Genomic DNA, 20640 nt, shown 5'->3' with positions numbered 1-20640 from the left:
AGAAATACTCCAGGTGGACACCTTCAGCAATCAGGAGCTCCTCAGTTGCTCATAGCAAATCCCACCTTGGAGTTTACAAAGACTTATGAGTAGAAAAGCCACACAAAGTAATTTACTACACTGCAGAGGCTAAAGATCATAAAGTTTGGTAATGTAAAAGGTTTTTTGATACTGCTTTAAATTCCTGGCAAAATATACTACTACCTACATTTAATTTTATTGATAAGTTACTTGGATAGCTCTTGCTAGAATATGCTCTTGAATGTTTAGTTCTGATACTTGAACTTAGCTTAACTATTTCCTTCTATTTAAAATATGTACTTTTAAAAGAAGGATAAAATATACTTTTTATTAGAAAGAAGTTTGTATGACTGGAAGACAAGACCTGGCATATAAACCCAAGTTATACAAAATTTTATATAAGTGTTTAATTGTGTATTATAGTCTCAGTCCCTAGTAAATTGTGAGAAAGGGAGTCAAATGAGGTTTGATATAGTCAAAGAAGGTTTCGCAGTAGGTAAATTTTCATATGCTATGAAATAGGTAAAGCTTGACAGTATACAGTCCTTTAGGATTATAAAAATTCAGATGGTTACATCAGCACACATTCTCTAATCATTTTGATAGTAAGACATTGCTTTATATAAACACAGATTGCTTTAGGTCAAGAATTTAGTGTCCACTCAAGATAATTCAAAGACATCCAAATATGTGTTAAAAACTTTGCTATCACCCCACCTTGAGAAAAAATTATATTCCCTGCAATCTTCAATGGTTATGTTTTTCTGCTATTTCTTTATTACATTCCACTCTATAATTTCTAGCCTCCTCGGATGCTGCAAACAATTTGCGCTCAACTACTAATCTAAAATTTGGCACTGTGAAAGGAAGGCCTGGCAATGATCTGCTTCTGTAAAGGTTATAGCCAAGAAAACCCAATGGATTTCACCCAAATCAAAATAAAAAATTAAAAAAAGAGTAGCTTTACTCTGACAAAGGGTTGTCATGAGTGGGAATGGACTCAATGGCAATGAGTTTTTTATTTTTATGTAATTTCTGCTTCTTGATCTGTGTTAGATATGTTGATATTCCCAACTTATGATATTTCCCATGTGCTTTAGAATTAACATACAAGGTAGACCTTAAATGTCTCTGCAGTTTTGAACTTTATATTATCCTTTTCATAATTTGAAACATGAAATTGTGACTGCTGGTAGAAAAAAAACTAGCGTGAATTGTCAGTTTAATTATCTTTAAATTTTTTGTTAAAAAGAAACAAACTCTTAGAACTTAAGGTTTGAATTAACTTACTCTCTTTTGGTTATAGATATGGTAAGATTTCAAATTTCAGTCATCGACAGGTCAAGTATCTACAGAAGAATGTGAAGCGTAAGTCAAAGTTCCTGGATATGCGAAGACAAATAAATGTGAAAAACAAACAAATCTTTACCAAAGAGTCAGAAAGCCCATTTTGCAAGAAAAGCAAAGCTTTGAGTAAGGTATGTATAAATTAATATTTACTAAGTTAGTTCATTTTGTGAACTGAACTGTCAACCTTCTTAAAATTGTTATATTCAAATAGGAAGCCTGTCTCTACAAGAGATAAAAGTAGCTAAAATTCTTTTCCACATGCTTCCTGAAAGTCATATATTGTGTAATTAAATTTGTAATAATGCTAAGTTAGCAGCACTGTGCAAAGGGTGTATTTTGAACACTAGGAAGTAATAGTATCTAAGAAGATAAATAGGTAAAATTACCTTGCATATGTAATAACAGTCGAGGGAGAATTTCTCATCTATGTAAGGCTAAGTAGCATCTTGGTAGTTCTAAGTCTGTTACAGCTTTTACTGAATTCTGAGCCTGAGTTCTGAGCTCCTCCAAGATAAGAGAACAAACTTTGAAATAACAGATTCATCCTAATAGCATGAAACTTGAGGCCATTTTATTGATTTATGTTGTTAATGGGAATAACCATATCCCCTCTCTTGGACTTTTCTGTACCTGCTATCCATGTACCTGGGAAACAAAAGTAATTAGAAATTGCTTAGATTGATAAGTAATACTTCTCTATTATAGAAAAAAAAAACACCTTCCGTTGAGCAGAATGTTTGTGTCCACCACACCTCCAGGAACTCTTTTGGGCATTGCAACATTATTTCAGATTATTTGATGACTTTGTTTTACCCTTAGGGTACATTTTCTTTCCTAAGTTCAGCATACTTCCAAACCATGCTACAAATTTATTGTTGTTGCTGTTGTTATGTTCCATCGAGTCAGACCTGACACGTTGCAACCCCTCGTTGGGTTTCTGAGGCAGTATCACTATGGAAGTAGATTGCCTAACCTGCCTTCCGAGGAGTGGCAGGTGAGTTTGAACCACCAGCCTTCTAGTTAGCAGTCAAGTGCCTTAGGCACTATGCTATATTTATAGTTGATTTTATTTTTATTATATTTCGGTTTGTTTGGTTGCTGGTGATATTTTAATAAATATTTTAGTGACCCTATTTCTATCTGAAACTGACTGCCCAGTATCAATATAATCAATCCTATAGGACTCTTTATAATGTGTAATAGTCCCCATATATTCATGTATGGATGACAATCAGAGACATAATGGCTAAGTATTGCTAAGGGAAAAATAATATGGCTGTTGTGCCCTTAGATATCTGATTGATGTGTTGGCACATTCCCTTCAGAGGAAGATTCTGGGTTGTTGTCCATGTCCAATTTATGTCAACCACTCTCATTTGCTAACTCTGCAACATCAGCCTTACAATATTCTTGCAAGAGAAATGCAAGCAAATAAAACATATAACCTGGAGCCTTGATTAACATCTCAGAGAATAAACCTAGTTGTTAAGACACATTTTACTGGCTGTGCTGCTGGTGCAGTGTGTAAGGCTGCTAACCAGAAGGTCGGCAGTGCAGACCCACCAGCTGCTCTGTGGAAGGTAGATGGAGCTGTCTACTTCCATAAAGATTTATAGCCTTGGAAAGTCAGTGGTGGTTACTATGAGTTGGAATCAACTCAATGGTTTGGTTTCTTTTGTTGTTGTTTATTACTTCCTTAAAAGATCATTCTCCATCTTTCCAAGATAACACAATATTTAATCTTTTAAAAAGTTTGGCACTAAATCTTTTTACCATTCATCTCTGATGATAAATAACATTTAATATAGATGGTAACCAGAGCCATTGAAGAGAACTCTATGTAATTTGAAAAATTAAAATAAATGGTTAAACAATGTTGTTGTTGTTGTTAGGTGCCATCAAGTCATCTCCAACTCATAGCAACCCTATGTACTGCAGAATGAAACACTGCCCAGTCCTGTGCCAGCCTCATGATCCTTGCTATACTTGAGCCCATCGTTGCAACCACTGTGTCTGTCCATCCTGTTGAGGGCTTTCCCCCTCTACATTGACCCTCCACTTTACCAAGCATGATATCCTTCTGCGGGGAATGGTCCCTTCTGACAACATGGCCAAAGTAGGTGAGAAAAACTGTGGACATTCTCACTTCCAAGGAGCATTCTGGCTGCACTTCCTCCAGGACAGATTTGTTAGTCCTTTTAACAGACCATGGTACTCTTAGCATTCTTCTCCAACACGACAACTCAAAAACATCAACTCTGGGTCTTTCTTATTCATTGTCCAGCTTTCACATGCATAAGAGGTGGTTGAAAATACCATGGCTTGCGTTAGGCACACCTTAGTCTTCAAGGAGACATCTTTGCTTTTCCTCTGAAAGAGGTCCTTTGCAGCACATTTGCCCAGTGCAATATGTCCTCTGATGTGTTGACTGCTGCTTCCAGTCCTTTCTCCATCCACTGTGAAGTTATTTATCAGACCAGTTGTAAGGATTTTTATTTTCTTTATATTGAAGTGTAATCCATACTGCAAACTGTAGTCTATAATCTTCATCAGTAAATGCTTCAAGTCATCCTCACTTTCAGCAAGCAAGTTGTGTCATCTACATATCACAGGTCAGGTTGTTCATGAGTCTTCCAATCCTGATGCCACTTTCTTTTTCATATGATCCAGCTTCTTGGATTATTTGCTCAAAATACAAGTTGAATAAGTATGGTGAGAGGATACAACCTTGATACACTCCCTTCTTGATTTTGAACCATGCATTATCTCCTAGTTCTATGTGAACAACATCCCCCTGATCTAAGTACAGGTTCTTCATGGGTACAATTAAGTGTTTTGGAATTCCCATTCTTCTCAATGTTATCCACAATTTGTTATGATTTACACAATCGAATGCTTTTGCATAGTCAGTAAAACACAAATAAACATCTTTCTGGTATTCTCTGCTTTGAGCCAAGATCCATCTGACATCTGCAATGAGATCCCTTGTTCCACGCCCTTTTCTGAATCCAGCTTGCATTTCTGGAAGCTCTCTGTCAATATACTGCTGCAACTGTTTTTGAATTATCTTCAGTAAGATTTTACTTGCATGTGACATTAATGATATTCTTTGATAACTTCCACATTCTGTTGAATCACCTTTCTTTGGAATGGGTACAAATATGGATCTCTTCCAGTCAGTTGGCTAGACAGCTGATTTCCAGATCTCTTGGCATAACTGAGTGAGTGCCCCCAGTGGAGCATCCGTTTGTTGAAACATCTCAATGGATGTTCCATAATTTCCTGGACCCTTGTCCTTCTCTGATTCCATCAGTGCAGCTTTGACTTCTTCCTTCAGTAGCATTGGTTCTTGATCATATGCCACTTCCTGAAATAGATGAACATTGACAATTCTTTTTGGTACAGTGACTGTATATTCCTTCCATCTTCTTTTGATGCATCCTGCATCATTCAGTATTTTTCCCATAGGTCCTTTCAGTATTGCAACACGAGCCTTAAATTTTTTCCTCAGTTTTTTCAGCTTGAGAAATGCCAAGCGTGTTCTTCCCTTTTGGTTCTCTAACTCCAGGTCTTTGCATGTTTCATTATAGTAATTGGTTTTGTCTGCTTGAGCTGCTCTTTGAAATCTTCTGTTCAGCTCTTTTATCTTGTCATTTCTTCCATTTGCATTAGCTACTCTCCACTCAAGGGCAATTTTCAGAGTTTCTTCTGACATCCATTTTGATCTTTTCTTCCTTTCTTGTCTTTCTTCATGGAAGGTGTCCTTGATGTCATCCCACAATTTCTCTGGTTTTCCGTCATTGGGTGTTCAGTGTACCAAATCTATTCTTTAGATGGTCTCTAAATTCAGGAGGGATATTATCAAGGTCATATTTTGGCTCTCGTGGACTTGTTTTAATTGTCTTCAACTTCAACTTGAACATGCATATGACCAGTTGGTGGTCTATTCCACAATCAGCTCCTGGCCTTGATTTGGCCAAAGATATTGAACTTCTCTATCACCTTTTGCTGCAGATGTAGTCAGTCTGATTCCTGTGTATTCCATCTAGTGAAGTCCATGTGTATAGCCATCACTTATGTTGTTGCAATGAATAAGTCATGGGTCTTACAAAATTCTTTCATGCGATCTGCAGCATTAGTTCTATCACCAAGGCCATATTTTCCAACTACTGGTAATTCTTTGTTTCCAACTTTTGCGTTCCACTCAGCAGTGATAACATTTGATTGCATGTTCGATCAATTTCAGATTACAGAAGTTGGTAGAAATCTTCAATATTCTCATCTCTGGCTTTGGTGGTTGGTACATAAATTTGGATAATAGTGGTTGTGGTAGTTATGTTTGTGTGTCAATTTGGCTGGGCCTGATTGAGTGGCTGGGCAGCTAGTAGTAGTTATTCCCCATGATGAGACTGGCAGTCAACTCCATGGTGGGATCTACCACAAACAGCTGAGTAGCTGCCTTTGGGATGTGGTCTACTTCCTGTATATAAGGAGAAGGTTTGGGAATGGTCTCTAGCCTATGGCACACTTGGACCCTGCATGTAGCTGTGTTGTTGCTCCGCAGCCTGCTATGCTCTGCCGATTTGGGACTTACGATGGACTTAAGTTAATGGTCGTGTGGTTTGGTAACATCAAGACTGTGCCTTTTGACTTGTCAACCTTGGGGCTTCTCAGCCTCAGCAGCCAGCAGCTGTCTAAGTGAAGAAATGACTCTAGCTCCAGTGGGCCAGGAGCCGGAGGCAGAGCTGGACGCCATGGTTGAGGGGCTTTTCACCCATCCCCTAGAGCCTGGCACTTCAAACTTTGACTTAAAGCCTCCAAATTGTAAGAATAAACTCCTGTTTGTTAAGACTATCCTATTTGTGGTATATTCCTGTCAGAGCAGCACTAGGTAACCAAAACAGTGGTATTAACTGGTCTTCCTTGTAGCTATATGGATATTATCCTGTAACTGACAGTGTTGTACTTCAGAACAGATCTTGAAACAGTCTTTGTGATGATGAATGCCATACCATTCCTCTTCAATTTGTCATTCCCAGCATAGTAGATCATATGGTTGTATGATTCATAATGGCCAAAACCAACTTCCATTTCAGCTCACTAATGCCTCGGATATTGATCTTCATGTGTTCCATTTCATTTTTGACAACTTCTAGTTTTCCTAGATTCATACTTTGTACATTTCATGTTCCAATTATTAATGGATGTTTGCATCTCTTTCAGCTCATTTTTTGAGTCATGCTACATCAGCACATGTAGGTCCCGAAAGCTTTACTCTATCCATATCGTTAAGATTGGCTCTACTCTGAGGAGTCAGCTCTTCCCCAGGCAGCCTTCTGACTTGATGGGCTCATCTTCCAGCACTATGTCAGACAATGTTTCAGGGCTGTTCATAAAGTTTTCCAGTAATATATCAGACAGTGTTTCACTGCTATTCATAAGGTTTTCACTGGCCAGTTCTTTTGAGAAGTGGATGGCCTTTTCTTCCAAGCCTGTCTAAGGCCAGAAGCTCTGCTGGAACCTCTCCACTATGGGTAACCCTGCTGGCATTTTACAACACAGTGGCAAAGCGTCTAGCCTCACAGCAACACATAAGCCACCACAGGATGACATACTGACAAGTTCGTCTCCCTTAGTTGTTCCTAACCCCTCTGCACCAGCCTACTTCAGGCCCTTGCCTTAGTATAGAGCCACACCCAAGTGAAAAACAGCCACCAGGCCCCGGCCCTGCCTACGGTGTTGTTGTTACGTGCTGTGGAGTCGGGCCCGACTCATAGCAACCCCTCCTTGGGTTTCTGAGAAGTAGATTGCCCCACTGCAGAAGTAGATTGCCCAACCTTCCTTCCGAGGAGTGGCTGGTGGGTTTGAACCACCAGTCTTCTGGTTAGCAGTCAAGTGCCTTAGGCACTATGATACCAGAGCTCCTACTATAAGTAAGTGTATTTGTAATGGTAGCTGTAGTATCACACTACAGTTACATTGTTAGGGACCTTTATGAAGCAAGTTTGGCTAAATCTTCTAGTGTAAATTGGTAACACAGAGATCATAGTGTTGTGTTTAATCTGTTATTTTCTTTAAAGTCTTTAAAAAAAATCTTTAATAAGTTCATGGTATGTCAGGATAACAAATTGCATTTGGCTCAGAATTATTCACTTGTGCTTCTGTGATGCAGTGTACTTATCAGAGCTAGTAATTATGATACAGCTTGGCAGTCAAATTACAGATGATAAAATAGGTGGGAAATAAATGTCACTGATTTGTACATGTAGAAATTGTTGACTTGGTGTGTGTTCTATATGTATTCTTAACCAAAAATGTTTTTTTAAAAAAAAAAAAAACAGATGAGAAAGTCTGTAGTATGAAATTAACTCATTCTTATGACATCTTAAAATTTCAGGTAGAAAAATTCCTAAGATGGGTTAATGATGAGGAAGCAACACAGAAGTCATTTTCTCAGGACAGTGTGCAAGACACTTGCACGAGTAGTGATTCAGAGGAACAGCAAGTATCTGTTACAAAAGATGATGACACATTTGAGACTAGTAATCCAGAACCTGACAAATGCCAGACTGTATCATTAGCTGGTGAATTTGAAACAGAAAAAAATGAAGGAGACAGCATAGGAGCAACTGTAAAAGAAGAACAGGATCGTGTTATTCAGGAGATACCAGACTCTCTTCAGGTAGAAAATGAAGGTAAGAGTAAATATGACTCATCTTGCTAATGAGTTTAGATAAATACATTTTTTCTTTGATATGTTTTCCCCTAGTTCTCAGTTCTTAATCTTTTGTACCTAAGGATTCAGTGCTGTTTATTTTTAAGTTGCAAGAAGGCATATTGAGTGTAATATGCTAATGACTATGTATGGCATACAGGGTACTGTTCACTCTTGGCTGAGCAAGTTATGATAATGTAAATGTGAAGTATGTGGACAACTGTACTTTAAGGCCACATTCTGTGCCATTCCCATTGGTCTCTTCTGTGACCCTCTGTTCTTTGGACTAATAATAGGATTGGATATCCCAATCCTGGTTAGATCTTTTGACATTTGATGTTGGTATGGTTTTCTTTTAGATAATTCTTTTTTTTTTTTTTTCCTGTTTTTATGGTTGGTGGTATTAGTTTGTTTTTTATAATGGTACATTAGCATAAAGTGTACATGGTAGTTAGCTTTAATGAATATGGGACAGAGTAATATTTTCACTTTATACCCTTTCATACTGTTTGAATTTTTCACAGTAGATATGCGTTTTTTTAATGTGTGGTAAAATATACACAACATAAAATTTATAGATATGACCATTTTCAAGCACATAGTCCAGTGGCACTAATCACACTTCAAACATTGTGCGTGGAACTATCAACACTGTTTGTTTCCAAAAGTTTTCATCAACTCAAACAGAAACACTGTACCCATTAAGTAATTCCTTATACTGGGTTTTCTAAAGGAGCAAAACCAGTGAAGCATGTATGTATATATATAAATATATGTTGTTGTTGTTATATGCTGTCGAGTCGGCCCTGACTCGTAGCGACTCCTCCTTGGGTTTCCAAAGCAGTATCATACGGAAGTAGGATCACCCAACCTGCCTTCCAAGGAGTGGCTGGTGGGTTTGAACCGCCAGCCTTCTGGTTAGCAGTCAAGTGCCTTAGGCACTATGCTACCAGAGCTCCTTATATAAATATATGTTGTTGTTGTTATGTGCCATCAAGTCGGCCCCGACTGATAGCGACCCCTCCTTGGGTTTCCAAGGCAGTATCACTACAGAAGTAGGATTGCCCAACCTTCCTTCCGAGGAGTGGCTGGTGGGTTTGAACCGCCAGCCGTCTGGTTAGCAGGCAAGTGTCTTAGCCACTATGCTACCAGAGCTCCCATCTATAGAGAGATTTATTTCAGGTAATGTCTGATGCCATTTGGCAAGTCCCAAATTTGTGGGTCAGGCATGAAGCTGGAGGCTGATTCATGGTTGCAGGGTCTAACAAACCCAGAATTGGCTGTTCAGATAAACTGCTAGCTCATTCCCAAGAACTGAAATCAGGATGATGAATCAAACACAGGATCAAGAGAAAGAGAGCTTCGCTAGAGTATCCATATATATTGGACACATGACACACTCCCAAGGAAATTCCCCTTTCACCTGATTAGTTTCTCACATCAGATGACAAACCACTGAGAATCATGGCCTAGGCAAGTTAACACATAACCTTAACTGTCATAGTCCACCCCTTAACAACTCATCCCCTGTACACATCTTAAACTGTACCTCAATCTCAAAATAAAGACAATTATAAAAACATACTTGCATCTAACATGATATAACTAATAGGCATATAAAAAAAAATGCCTTAAGCCTGTTTGCATCTTATATTTTGTGGTAAGTAATAAAATATGAGAAAAAAACAAAGATATTTTATATACATACATATAGATAGACACATACTCACACACATACATATATAACAAAACAAGGAACAAATACACAAAACAATTACAGTACTCATTTCTGCAATGAGTCATGTCGTGATAGCTGGTGTTTAGACCAACCTTCTTCCATCAGCCATTCCATGTTGCCTTTGCCCTCAGCAGGTACCTCAGCAGGTTTTGGTTCTTTGCCTGGTGGGACGATCCAAACCTTCTCTTCTGAAGGGTCTGGGCTATTCGTCATGTCAGAACTGGGCTTTTGTAGTTTTCCATCTTTAATTACAGAATATGGTAGTACTAAGAGATATCCTAAGGAATCTGCTGTATTGCAGAACACTCTACCTCTATTATATAATAACAATTCAGTTTCCCTTTGGTAATCAGGATCAGTAACAACAGCCAGTATGATAACTCCCTTCTTTGTCTGTTGCTTCAGAGGCATAATAAGTCCTAAGTGGCTGGATAGCATTCATCTTCCAGTTCAGTGGAATCAGTGTTGTGTCTCCTGGTGGGAGCAGGCCTCCTTTTGGAACTAAGACCTCTACAGTCACAGGGACAGGAAGCAAAAATTTTGCTAGTGGGTTACTAAATATAATAATGAGTGGTTTCATTAACATTTCCCTTTCTTGATTTCCGAACCTATGAATCCTGGCTATGGGAGAAGCAGCACCAAATACTAGACACTGGCTTAGAGCGTATACAGCATCCTGGAGAACATTGCCCCAACCCTGCAAGGTTTTGCCATATAGCTGGTGCTGTAATTGTGTCTTTAGAAGGACATTCCAGCATCCTATTAAGTCAGCTGCTTCAAAGTGATGAGGAACATGGTAAGACCAGGGAATTCCATGGCAATGGGCCCCTTGTGGTACTTCATTTGCTGTGAATTCAGTTCCTTTATCTGAGGCAATGCTGTGTGGGATACTGTCTTGGTTACCTAATGCTACTGTAATAGAAATACCACAAGTGGATGAGTTTAACAGATTATTCTCTTACAGTTTTTTAAAAAAAAAAAAAAAGGCTTACTTCTGTCAGTCAATTCTGACTCATAGTGGATTTCCAAAGCTGTAAATCTTTATGGAAGTAGATTGCCTCATCTTCTTCCTCCAGAGTAACTGATGGGTTCGAGCTGCTGAACTTTTGCAGCCAAATGCCTTCACTGCTATACCACCAGAGCTTCTCTCTCACTTTAGGAGGCTAGATGTCCTCACTTTAGGAGCCTAGTTCAGAGCACTGGCTTTAGGGTAAGTGTTTTTCTCTATGTGTCTATTGGTCCTAGAAGGATCCCAGCACAGGGACCGTTGGTCCAAAGGACACGTTCCACTCCTGGCTCCTCTTTCTTTGTGGCAGTAGGTCCCCCCCTCTCCTCCTTTCTCTCTCCTTTTATCTCTTATAAGATTAAAGGCATTACAGGCCACACACCAAAAAAGCTCCCCTTACATTGGATCAGGTCTGTGATGAGACTAAGGGTGTTGCATCCTACCCTTTATTCTCTTACACCTCAGATCACATCATGAGGTATCATTAAATATTTGCCACATTATATCATTACCTAACTGCTAAACCACTGAGAAGCCCAGCCAAGTTGACACAAATTTTGGGGGGAAACAATTCAATCCATGACGTACACCCTAACAGTGGACAAGCCATTCTGTAAGACCATGGATTATAGTTTTGCAGACATTGTATACAGGGAAAGCAAATCCATATCTCAGGTGATTGTCTGTCCTTGTAAGAATAATGATGGAAGTGATCCAATGTAACATCTTGAAAACAAGCTGCTGGCTAATCACCCCTAGGAATGATGCCATATCAGGTACTTAGTGTTGGTCTCTGCTGGGCACCCAGAAGTGGCTCTGGCCAAATCAGCCTTAGTGAGTGGAAGTCCCTATTGCTGAGCTCATGAATAACCTCCATCCCTGCCGCCATGGCCACTTTGTTCATGAACCCATTGGACAATGACAGAAGTGGCTGGGGAAAGAGCTAACTGATATCAACAGAATATATGATCCTATCTACTTGATTGTTAAAATTCTCCTCTATCAAAGTCACCTTTGGTAAGCATTCACATGAGACACAAATACCTTCACCTCTTTGGCCCACTCAGAGAGGTCTGTACATATGACATTTCCCCATATCCCCTTGTCACCAGTTTTGGTTTTGATTTTTGTGATTTGGGTGAAACTTTATACAGCAAATTCATTTTCCATATAGCAGTTTATACACATTTTGTTTCATGACCAAACCAGGGGGAAAAAAAAAAAAAACTACCATCAAGTCGAATCCGACTCATAGCAACCCCCTTTGGGCTTCCGAGGCAGTAAATCTTTATGGAAGTAGATCACCCAGTCTTCTTCTGCAAAGTGGCTGGTGGGTTTGAACTGCCAACCTACTAGTTAGCAGTCAAATGCCTTAGGCAGAACACCACCAGACATTGATTGCAATTTCCCACAGTGTAACAGCTCTCATCCCACTTCCTCCCTGTATCCTTCCCTACCATGCACTCCCACCCCCTGAGCTATCTCCCCATGCAAATGCGTCCCTTCTATTCTCCCATAATTGATCACTCCAAGGAGTGTATCTACCTGATGTAAATGTTCACCCTGTATACCTATCTATTATTTGGTTGGAAGCAGAGAATGAAGATCAGTTCCAGACCTGAAAGGTAACTAGGAGCCATAGTCTCAGGAGTCTCACCAGGCTCTCTCAGACCAGAAAACCTGGTTTGTTTGTGTTTTTAATGATTTTGAGTTGTTTTCCACCTTTTTCTTACATTCTATCTAGGACCTCCTATTCTGATCCCTTTCTGTGTGGTTAATAGTGGTAGCCAGGTACCATCTCATTCTCCTGGTCTCAGGGTTATACTGTAGGCTGTGGTTCTCATGGTCCACTAGTCCTTTGGACTAATTGTTTCCATGTGTCTTTGATTTTCTTCATCCTTCTTTGCTCTGGACAAGGGGAGCCAATTGTTGTATCTTAGATGGCTGCTTACAAGCTTTTGAGACCCCAGTTGCTACTCACCGGAGTAGAATATGGAACAATTTTTTCGTGTAGTATGCCAGTTGAGCTTGATGCCCCCCGTGACAGTTGTCCCAAGCCTGCAGGTCCAGCTACAACCACCCCTCAGGGTGGTTGTCTGTGGCCAAAAGTTATCACAATTTTGCCCCTTGTTAGCTCTATTATATGTTGGGATATTCTTACAGCACATACAAATACACATGTAGAAACCAACCCTATACATGGTCACGGACACACTCATCCTACCTAGACATACCTGATCATTCATCCTGTCCACCCATAGATCAATGCTTGCCATCACTGACAACGTAGTACTATGCATGCAAAAGGGTTCCTCTTTGTTTTCTGTACCTCCTGTTTACTTCCCTACATCTTCCTCTTCCTCAGTACTACCGTGTTGATCACTCATTTTCCTTGTCACTGGTTTTCCAGTCATGTACCTTCCAGGTCCCTGACCATTCAAACAAAACATTGGCCACAGCCCTTGAACCAATATACATTCACACATCTGTCTTTCTCCTTTCAAGCAAAATGTACAACCAGGTGCACTGCTCGAAGTTCTGTCTATTAGGAGGATTTCTCTTCCAGGGTAGTCCCAGAAAGGGTCTGTAGTAATGCTATTGTTTACTGCTGAATGCTACCGGCATATTGTGCTAGCCATCTATGACCAGGCAATAATTTCTCTTGCTCAGTCAATTGATTGATGCACTCCCCATAAAGCCATAGATGCAGACTAGGAGAAGGAGAGTAATGGAACAGGAGTGGAGACCAAGTAATTTGGGCCATTTCCTCATGTAATTTCCCTGTGTCTTCAGATCCTGCTCAACCCTAATCTCATTCATACCACTTCCATTTAATAATTGATTGCTTGTGTACATCTGACTTTATGACTATGGATCAGAGAATACCCATTTCATGATGGGCATTTCAAGCCACTTGGGGCTTGGTGGCCATGGTTTAGCATTCAGTCTCTACTAAGGCCCAATAATAAGCCAAGACCTGTTTCTCGAAAGGAGAGTGGTTCCATTTGAACCTCAACCTACATGACCTTGAGACCAGAAAAACTGTCAACCACTTGGAAAGGGATTGGCGTAGGAGATCCTGGATAGAATGAGAGAAAAATGTGGAGCAAAACTCAAAATCATAAATAAAGAGCAGGCTTCCTGGTCTGATTGAAACTGCCAAGACTATGGCCCCTAGTCATCCTTCAAGCCTGGAATTGAACTCACTCCCATGGCTTCCAGCCAAACAATAGACAGGTGTATAGGAGAACATATATACCAGGTAGGTACACTCCTTAGAACAATCAACCATGGAAAATCAGAAGGGCAGTATCTGTACAGGGAGATAGTTCAGAGGGCAGGAATGCATGGGAAAGAAGGACACAGGGAATAGATAGCCACAGGGAAGAAGTGGGAAGAGCTCTGTTATATTGTGGGGATTGCAATCAATATCATGAAATAAAATGTGTATGAACTGTTGTATGTAAAATGAATTTGCTCTGTAAGCTTTCACCCAAAATAACAATTAAGAATCTTAAAAGGAAAGTAGTTATCTACAGAGGGTGGCAGAACTTTGCTCCAAAATCCTTAGGATCTGCTCTGTGATGTGTGGATAGGGGCCTGACACACTACAAACAGTATCTTTATCTGCCACAGATACTTTAAGCACCATCAGATAAGCTGTATCATATGGCTCAAGTGGCAGAGAGTCTTGCGTAGTAGGTAGAACCTTTTGCAGAGTCTTCTTTTGTTCTGGGTCCCACTCAAAACTAGCACCTTTTCAGGGCACTTGATAATAGGCCAAAGTAGCACACCCAAATGAGGAATATGTTGCTTTCAGAATCCAAACAGGCCCAGCAGGCCTGTTTTCAGCTGTTGGAAGGGCCAGATGCAATGACTTACCTTCACTTTAGAAGGACTGTTTCAACATGCCCCACACCACAGGAAACCTAGAAATTTCTAGGGATAGAAGATACCTTAATTTTCGTCAGAATAATTTCATACCCTGTAGCACACAAATAAAGGAGCTCTGCTGGCATAGTGATTAAGGCATTTGGCTGCTAACCAAAATATCAGTGATTCAAAGCCACTCCTCGGCCAGTCTGCTTCCATAAAGATTTAAAGCCTTGAAAACACAGTGGGGGTCACTGTGAGTCAGAATCATTTCAGTAGCAATGAGTTAGGTTTGGTTTGAACACAAAAATATCTTACCAATAAGTCTAGAGTCATTGATACTTCCTTCTTACTATTTCCAATCAGCATAATGCCATTAATGTAATGGACCAGTGTGACATCTTGTAGAAGAGAAAGGCATTCAAGGTTCCCTTCAGACTAAATTGTGACATAGTGCAGGAGAATTGATATACCCATATGGTAGGAGAGTATAGATGTATTGCTGGCCTTACCAGCTGAAGCCAAACTGCTTCTGGTGATCCTTCAAAACCAGAATTGAGAAAAAGGCATTGGCCAGATCAATAGCTGTATACCAGATACCAGGAGTTGTATTGATTTGCTCAAGCAATGAAACAACAGCTAGTAAAGCAGCTGCAATTAGAGTCACAATCTGGGTAAATTTACAGTAACCTACTGTCATTCTCCAAGATCTATTATTTTTTTCACAGCCCAAATAGGTGAATTAAATGGAGGATATTAAGTCCTCGATGGTGGCAGTAATCTCTGCAATCTCTTTAGGAGTGTGATACAGCTTTGGATTTACTATTTTTCTAGTAGGGGCAGTTCTCATGGCTTCCAGTTTGGTGGTTCTGCCAGTTGCTGAGCATATCTGTTCTAATTATGCATTCTGGAACTGGCAAAATCACTACAGGATGGGTTTGGCAACCCATTGGACCCTCTGTCAAACAAACATTGATAACTTGACGTCAGTATGCCCCCTACTTATTGGTAGTCTACAGTGATGCTCCTGGAATTAGTGTCAGTTCAGAGCCAGTGTCCAGTAACTCCCAAAAGGTCTGGTTATTGCTTTTTCCCCATTGAACAGTCCCTCTTGTAAAAGGCCATAGATCCCTTTGGGGAAGTCTGGAGAAAGATTAACAGTATACATTTTTGGCATTGTAACGGGATCCTTCCTCCAGGGTACTTTGCCTCCCATCATTCAGGGGGTTGTGAGTGTATAAACTGGCTCAAATACGGGAATTGATTGAGAGACCATGACTCTGTTCTGGCAATTCAAGTAAGACAGCCATTCACTTGACCTAGAATTCTTCTGCTTATACAAGTCAATAGGAGATTTCCCACATAGGGACACCATGACTTAAGTACCCAACACCGTATAAGTCCATATGAGTCAGACTGTCCTGGTTACTGCTTTGACTTTGCTGCTCATTATGGTAATCACACCCATTTTTTCTTTGTTGATTAAGTGCCACAACGTAGCCCCTACCACTACAAAGTCCAAACAACCCCATTGTAGCTAGGTGTCTTAATTGAATTAGAGCAGTTACCACTATCAAATATGACTTATAGAAAATAGCAGTGACAACAGGCTTCAAGGATGCTGGGACTCCCCTCACAAATTTATTACTCATCGTTGTGGTAAAAAGTGTGTCTCTGGACATTCCATAAGTGGGTCTGTGTGTCCTCCCTGATAAATCCACTTGATAACATGCCAGTTTCCCCAAGTCTTTGGTTACCTTCTGCAGTATAACAGGGCAGATGTGGCATTTCAGTTTGATTTAGGCTACTGTTAAATCCACACTTCTATGAACCTATTAAGTAAACTATTGGATCCTTTTTTAATCTCTCAAACTAAAACATTAAAGAACTTGTGCTTATTTGGCCTGTATCAATAAGCTCTGACTGATCCAACTTGATTTTCTTTGCACCATTATCCCACACCCTTAATAGTCATTCCCACATGTATTCCCCAGGTTTCTGTTTGTATGTATTAGAAAAATCAAGCAGCCCTTTTGGAGTATAGCTTATGTCCTCCTGCGTCACGCTTTGTGCTTCATCTTTTGGGCTTTGCTGGGATTTGTGTCTAGTTATATAGGTCTAGAAGCAAAAATGGATGGTGGGATGGGTCCTTGGGATATTCCATAATGTCTTGTAAGACATCTGTATCAGCTGATGTTCCAGGCAATAACTCAGACAGACTGTTCAGACATAGGTGGTTAGTCCCATCCAGTGGCAGCTCTGATGGCATAGTACCTAAGGCATTTGACTGCTAACCAGAAGGCTGGCAGTTCAAAGCCACTCCTCGGAAGGAAAGTTGGGCAATCTATTTCCACACTGATACTGCCTTGGAAACCCAAGGAGGGATTGCTATGAGTCGGATCTGACTCCATGGCAGGGCATTGTGTTGGTTTGTTATGAGTGTGGAAGGGACAGTGGTTTTACTGGAGGGTGACTTAGAAGATAAAGGTGGGATAATCTCTTCAAATGGGAGTAATTGGGCTGATTCTCTTGGCAAGAGTCTTTCAACAGAATTTAGGGGCTTAGTGTCTCCCACTTCCTGATTATCTGCCCATATTTCCCCATTCCAAGTTTCAAGATCCCATTCCTTCCCAATCAGTTCCCTCACTTTAACTTCCAATACCATTTGAAATTGAGAATTCACTTGGCATTGTCATTCGGCCACTCTTAAGATAAGACTCTGAGTTGGGTGTTTGAAAGTATCAGCTCTGTTGCTAGAAGAAATAAGACTTTCTTTCATGGCACAAGTGGCAACTTGCAGGGTCTTTTGTGCAGTACTTGATCTGTGATTCTGAAGCTTTGAGCTCATCTCTTTCTTTCACCACTTTGTCCAGTGAAAGTAGGATCAATCAGCCAGCTTCCTTATACTTCTCATTATGGCAAAATTGTAGAAAAGTACCAGATATGCAACCACCCAGAGCTTGTCCCTCACAAATGTTTAATTGACTGGTGGTGATATTTTGTGTATTTCTGTTGCCGTCTCACACCATGGATTATCAGTGACCTCTTTAATACTGGAGGCAGAGTCATCAGTGCCTTTAAGAGTAACCAGATTGTTCCTCTAAGAGCTTTGGTGGCGTAGTGCCTGAGGCATTTGGCTGCTAACCAGATGGCTAGTGGTTCAAGCCCACTAGCTACTCCTCGGAAGAAAGACTGGGCAATCTACTTCTGCAGAGATATTGTCTCGGAAACCCAAGGAGAGGTCACTATGAGTCGGAACCGACTCGACGGCAGTTAGTTGTATGTTGTATGTTTGTATGTTGTTAGTTGTATGTTTTTGTAGGACCTCTCAGTACCAGATTCCTTACGTTGGGTTCTCCAAAACCAGTGAAACATAAAGAGAGAGCAAGATAAATTTATTTCAAGGAAATAGCTTACACAGTTTTGTTGTTGTTGTTGTTATGTGCCGTCGAGTCGGCCCCCCGACTCATAGCGACCCCTCCTTGGGTTTCCAAGGCAGTATCACTACAGAAGTAGGATTGCCCAACCTTCCTTCCGAGGAGTGGCTGGTGGGTTTGAACCGCCAGCCGTCTGGTCAGCAAGCAAGTGTCTTAGCCACTATGCTACCAGAGCTCCCTACACAGTTTTAGAGGCTGGCTATTCCTAAATCCATGGGTCAGGTGTCAGGCTGGAGGTGTCTCCTGAGTCATGTGATTGCAGGGATTGATGAACCCAAAGTCAGCAGGTCAGACAGTGGGCTCCTGGCTCATGTTCTAAGAATAGGATGTCAAGTCGACTGCAGGATCAAGAAAGGGTGAGCTTTACCAAAACATCCACATATATTAGATATATTGGACCATGCCCCCAAGGAAACTCCACTTTCAGTTGACTGTTCATATCAGATCACAAAATGGAGGATGATTGCATAATACCTGCCAAACTACTGAGAAACATGGTCTTAGCTAAATTAACACATATCCTTACCTATCATAAACGATAGCTCCCCATTCCCCCTTTCCTCTGCCCCTGGTAACCACTAATCTACTTTCTGTCACTATACATGTTTCTGTCCTAGATATTTTATATAAATGGGATTGTACAATATTTATCCTTTTGTGTCTCACTTACTTCAATTAGCATATGTTTTCAGGGTTCATTTATATCATAGCATGTTTCAGATTTTCCTTTTTCTTATGGCTGAATAATAGTTTATCATATGGATATAGCACATTTTGTTTTTCAACTCATCTACTAATGGACACTTTGGTGGTTTCTGCCTTTTAGCTATTGTGAGTAATGCTGCAGTGAACTTTGGTGTAATATTATCTGTTTGATACCCTCCATTCAAGTCTTTTGGGTATGGTAGAATTGGTGAATCATACGGCAATACTGTGTTTACTTTTTGAAGATACAACAAATTGTTTTCCATAGCAGCTGCACTATTTTAAATTCCCATCAACAATGCACAAGGGTTCTAATTTCTCTACATGCTTGTCAACACTTTTTATTTACTGTTTTTCTGATAATAGCCATAGTAATATGTCATGGTTTTGGTTTGTGTTTTCCCTAATGACTAATGATACTGAACATCACTTCATGAGCTTAATAGCAAATGTTTTTGTATAATCAAAAGATAGTGATTGGCATTCACTCGAACATTGATGTGTGTGTTAGAGTGGGTTCTCTAGAGAAGCAAAACCAGTAAAGCTTAGAGAAAGAGAGAGAGAGAAAGAAATTTATCTTAGGAAAATGGCTCACACACTCTTAGAAGCTGGCAAGTCCCAGGTTCTTGGATCAAATGTCAAGCTGGAGGCTTTTCCCGACTCACTCAGCTGCAGAAGCTGATGAGCACAAGGTTGGCAGGCAATAAACTGTCTGTTGACTCCAACGAATGATAAATCCAAGATCTCCAGGCCGAATGGTAGATTGTTCACTCACAGACAGTTGTAGGCAGCACAACAGCATCCTGATCCACAGAAGAATGTCTTTTCCCAGGATGTCCATAAATATACTGGAAGCAGGCCATACCCCTAGGGAAACGCCCTTTCAACAGATTGGCTGCTCAAAACATACACATCTGATCTCATCATGGGAACAACCCACATCACAATTGCTTAAACCACACTGAATTGTGATCCAGACAAGTTGACACACAGCTCCAACTATCACAGTCCACCCGTTGTCAACTTGGCAGTTGTACACATCTTCTTAACCATATACAATCTCTAAATAAGGACAATTATAAAGTCATATTGGCACCTAACATGATACACTAACACATGTACAACCGAAAAGCATTAACCTTACTTACATTTCACGATTCATAACAGAAGGAGACAAAAATATTTGATGCACATATACAATGAAGAAATATAACAATCACTCCGATTTCTGCAACTGGTCACATGGTCGTAGCTGATATTCAGAACTACCTTCTTCCACCACCCATTCTGTATTTCCCTTGCCCTCAGCAAGCATCTCAGCTGGTTGTGGTTCTTTGCCTGGTGGGGTGACCCAAGCCTTCATTCCTGAAGGGTCTGGGCCATTAGTAGTCATATCAGAATTGGGTTTCTGTAATTTCCCATTGACTTTCATCATAGGACATGGTAGTACTAGGAGACATCCTAAAGAATCTTCTGTATTCTAGACATATTCTTCTTTACCTCCATTATGAATTGTCAATCCAATTTCCCCTTGGTAATCAGGATCTGTCACACCAGATAGTACAGTAATGCCCTTCTTTGTCTGTTGATCCAGACATGAGGAAGCCAAAGTGGCCAGGTGGCATTTTTCATTTCCAGTTCAATGCAATCAGTATTGTGTCTCCAGGTAGGAGTGAATCCTCCTTTTGGGACTAAGATCTCCCGACCCACAGAGCATAGGGTAGCAGGGACAGGAAGCAAAAATTTTTTGAGTGGGTCACTAGGGGTAATAGTGAGTGGTACCACTCCCATTTCC

General features: G+C 40.4%; 1 protein-coding gene across 1 annotated transcript in view; it reads left to right on the top strand.

The window, feature by feature from the left end:
* Positions 1-20640, top strand: part of TGS1 (trimethylguanosine synthase 1) — a 76761-nt gene that overhangs the window by 20396 nt on the left and 35725 nt on the right. The window contains exons 5-6 of the mRNA XM_007939505.2: positions 1328-1499; positions 7769-8066. Of these exons, the coding sequence (XP_007937696.2) occupies positions 1328-1499; positions 7769-8066 (470 nt within the window). The remainder of the gene's footprint in view (positions 1-1327; positions 1500-7768; positions 8067-20640) is intronic.

Source organism: Orycteropus afer, unplaced genomic scaffold (genome assembly GCF_000298275.1).
Source record: "Orycteropus afer afer isolate SDZICR_OR568_19922 unplaced genomic scaffold, OryAfe1.0 scaffold00060, whole genome shotgun sequence".
Classification (NCBI taxonomy): Eukaryota; Metazoa; Chordata; class Mammalia; order Tubulidentata; family Orycteropodidae; genus Orycteropus; species Orycteropus afer.
Note: the sequence above shows the minus strand (reverse complement) of the source record. Positions and strands in the feature narration are given on the sequence as shown.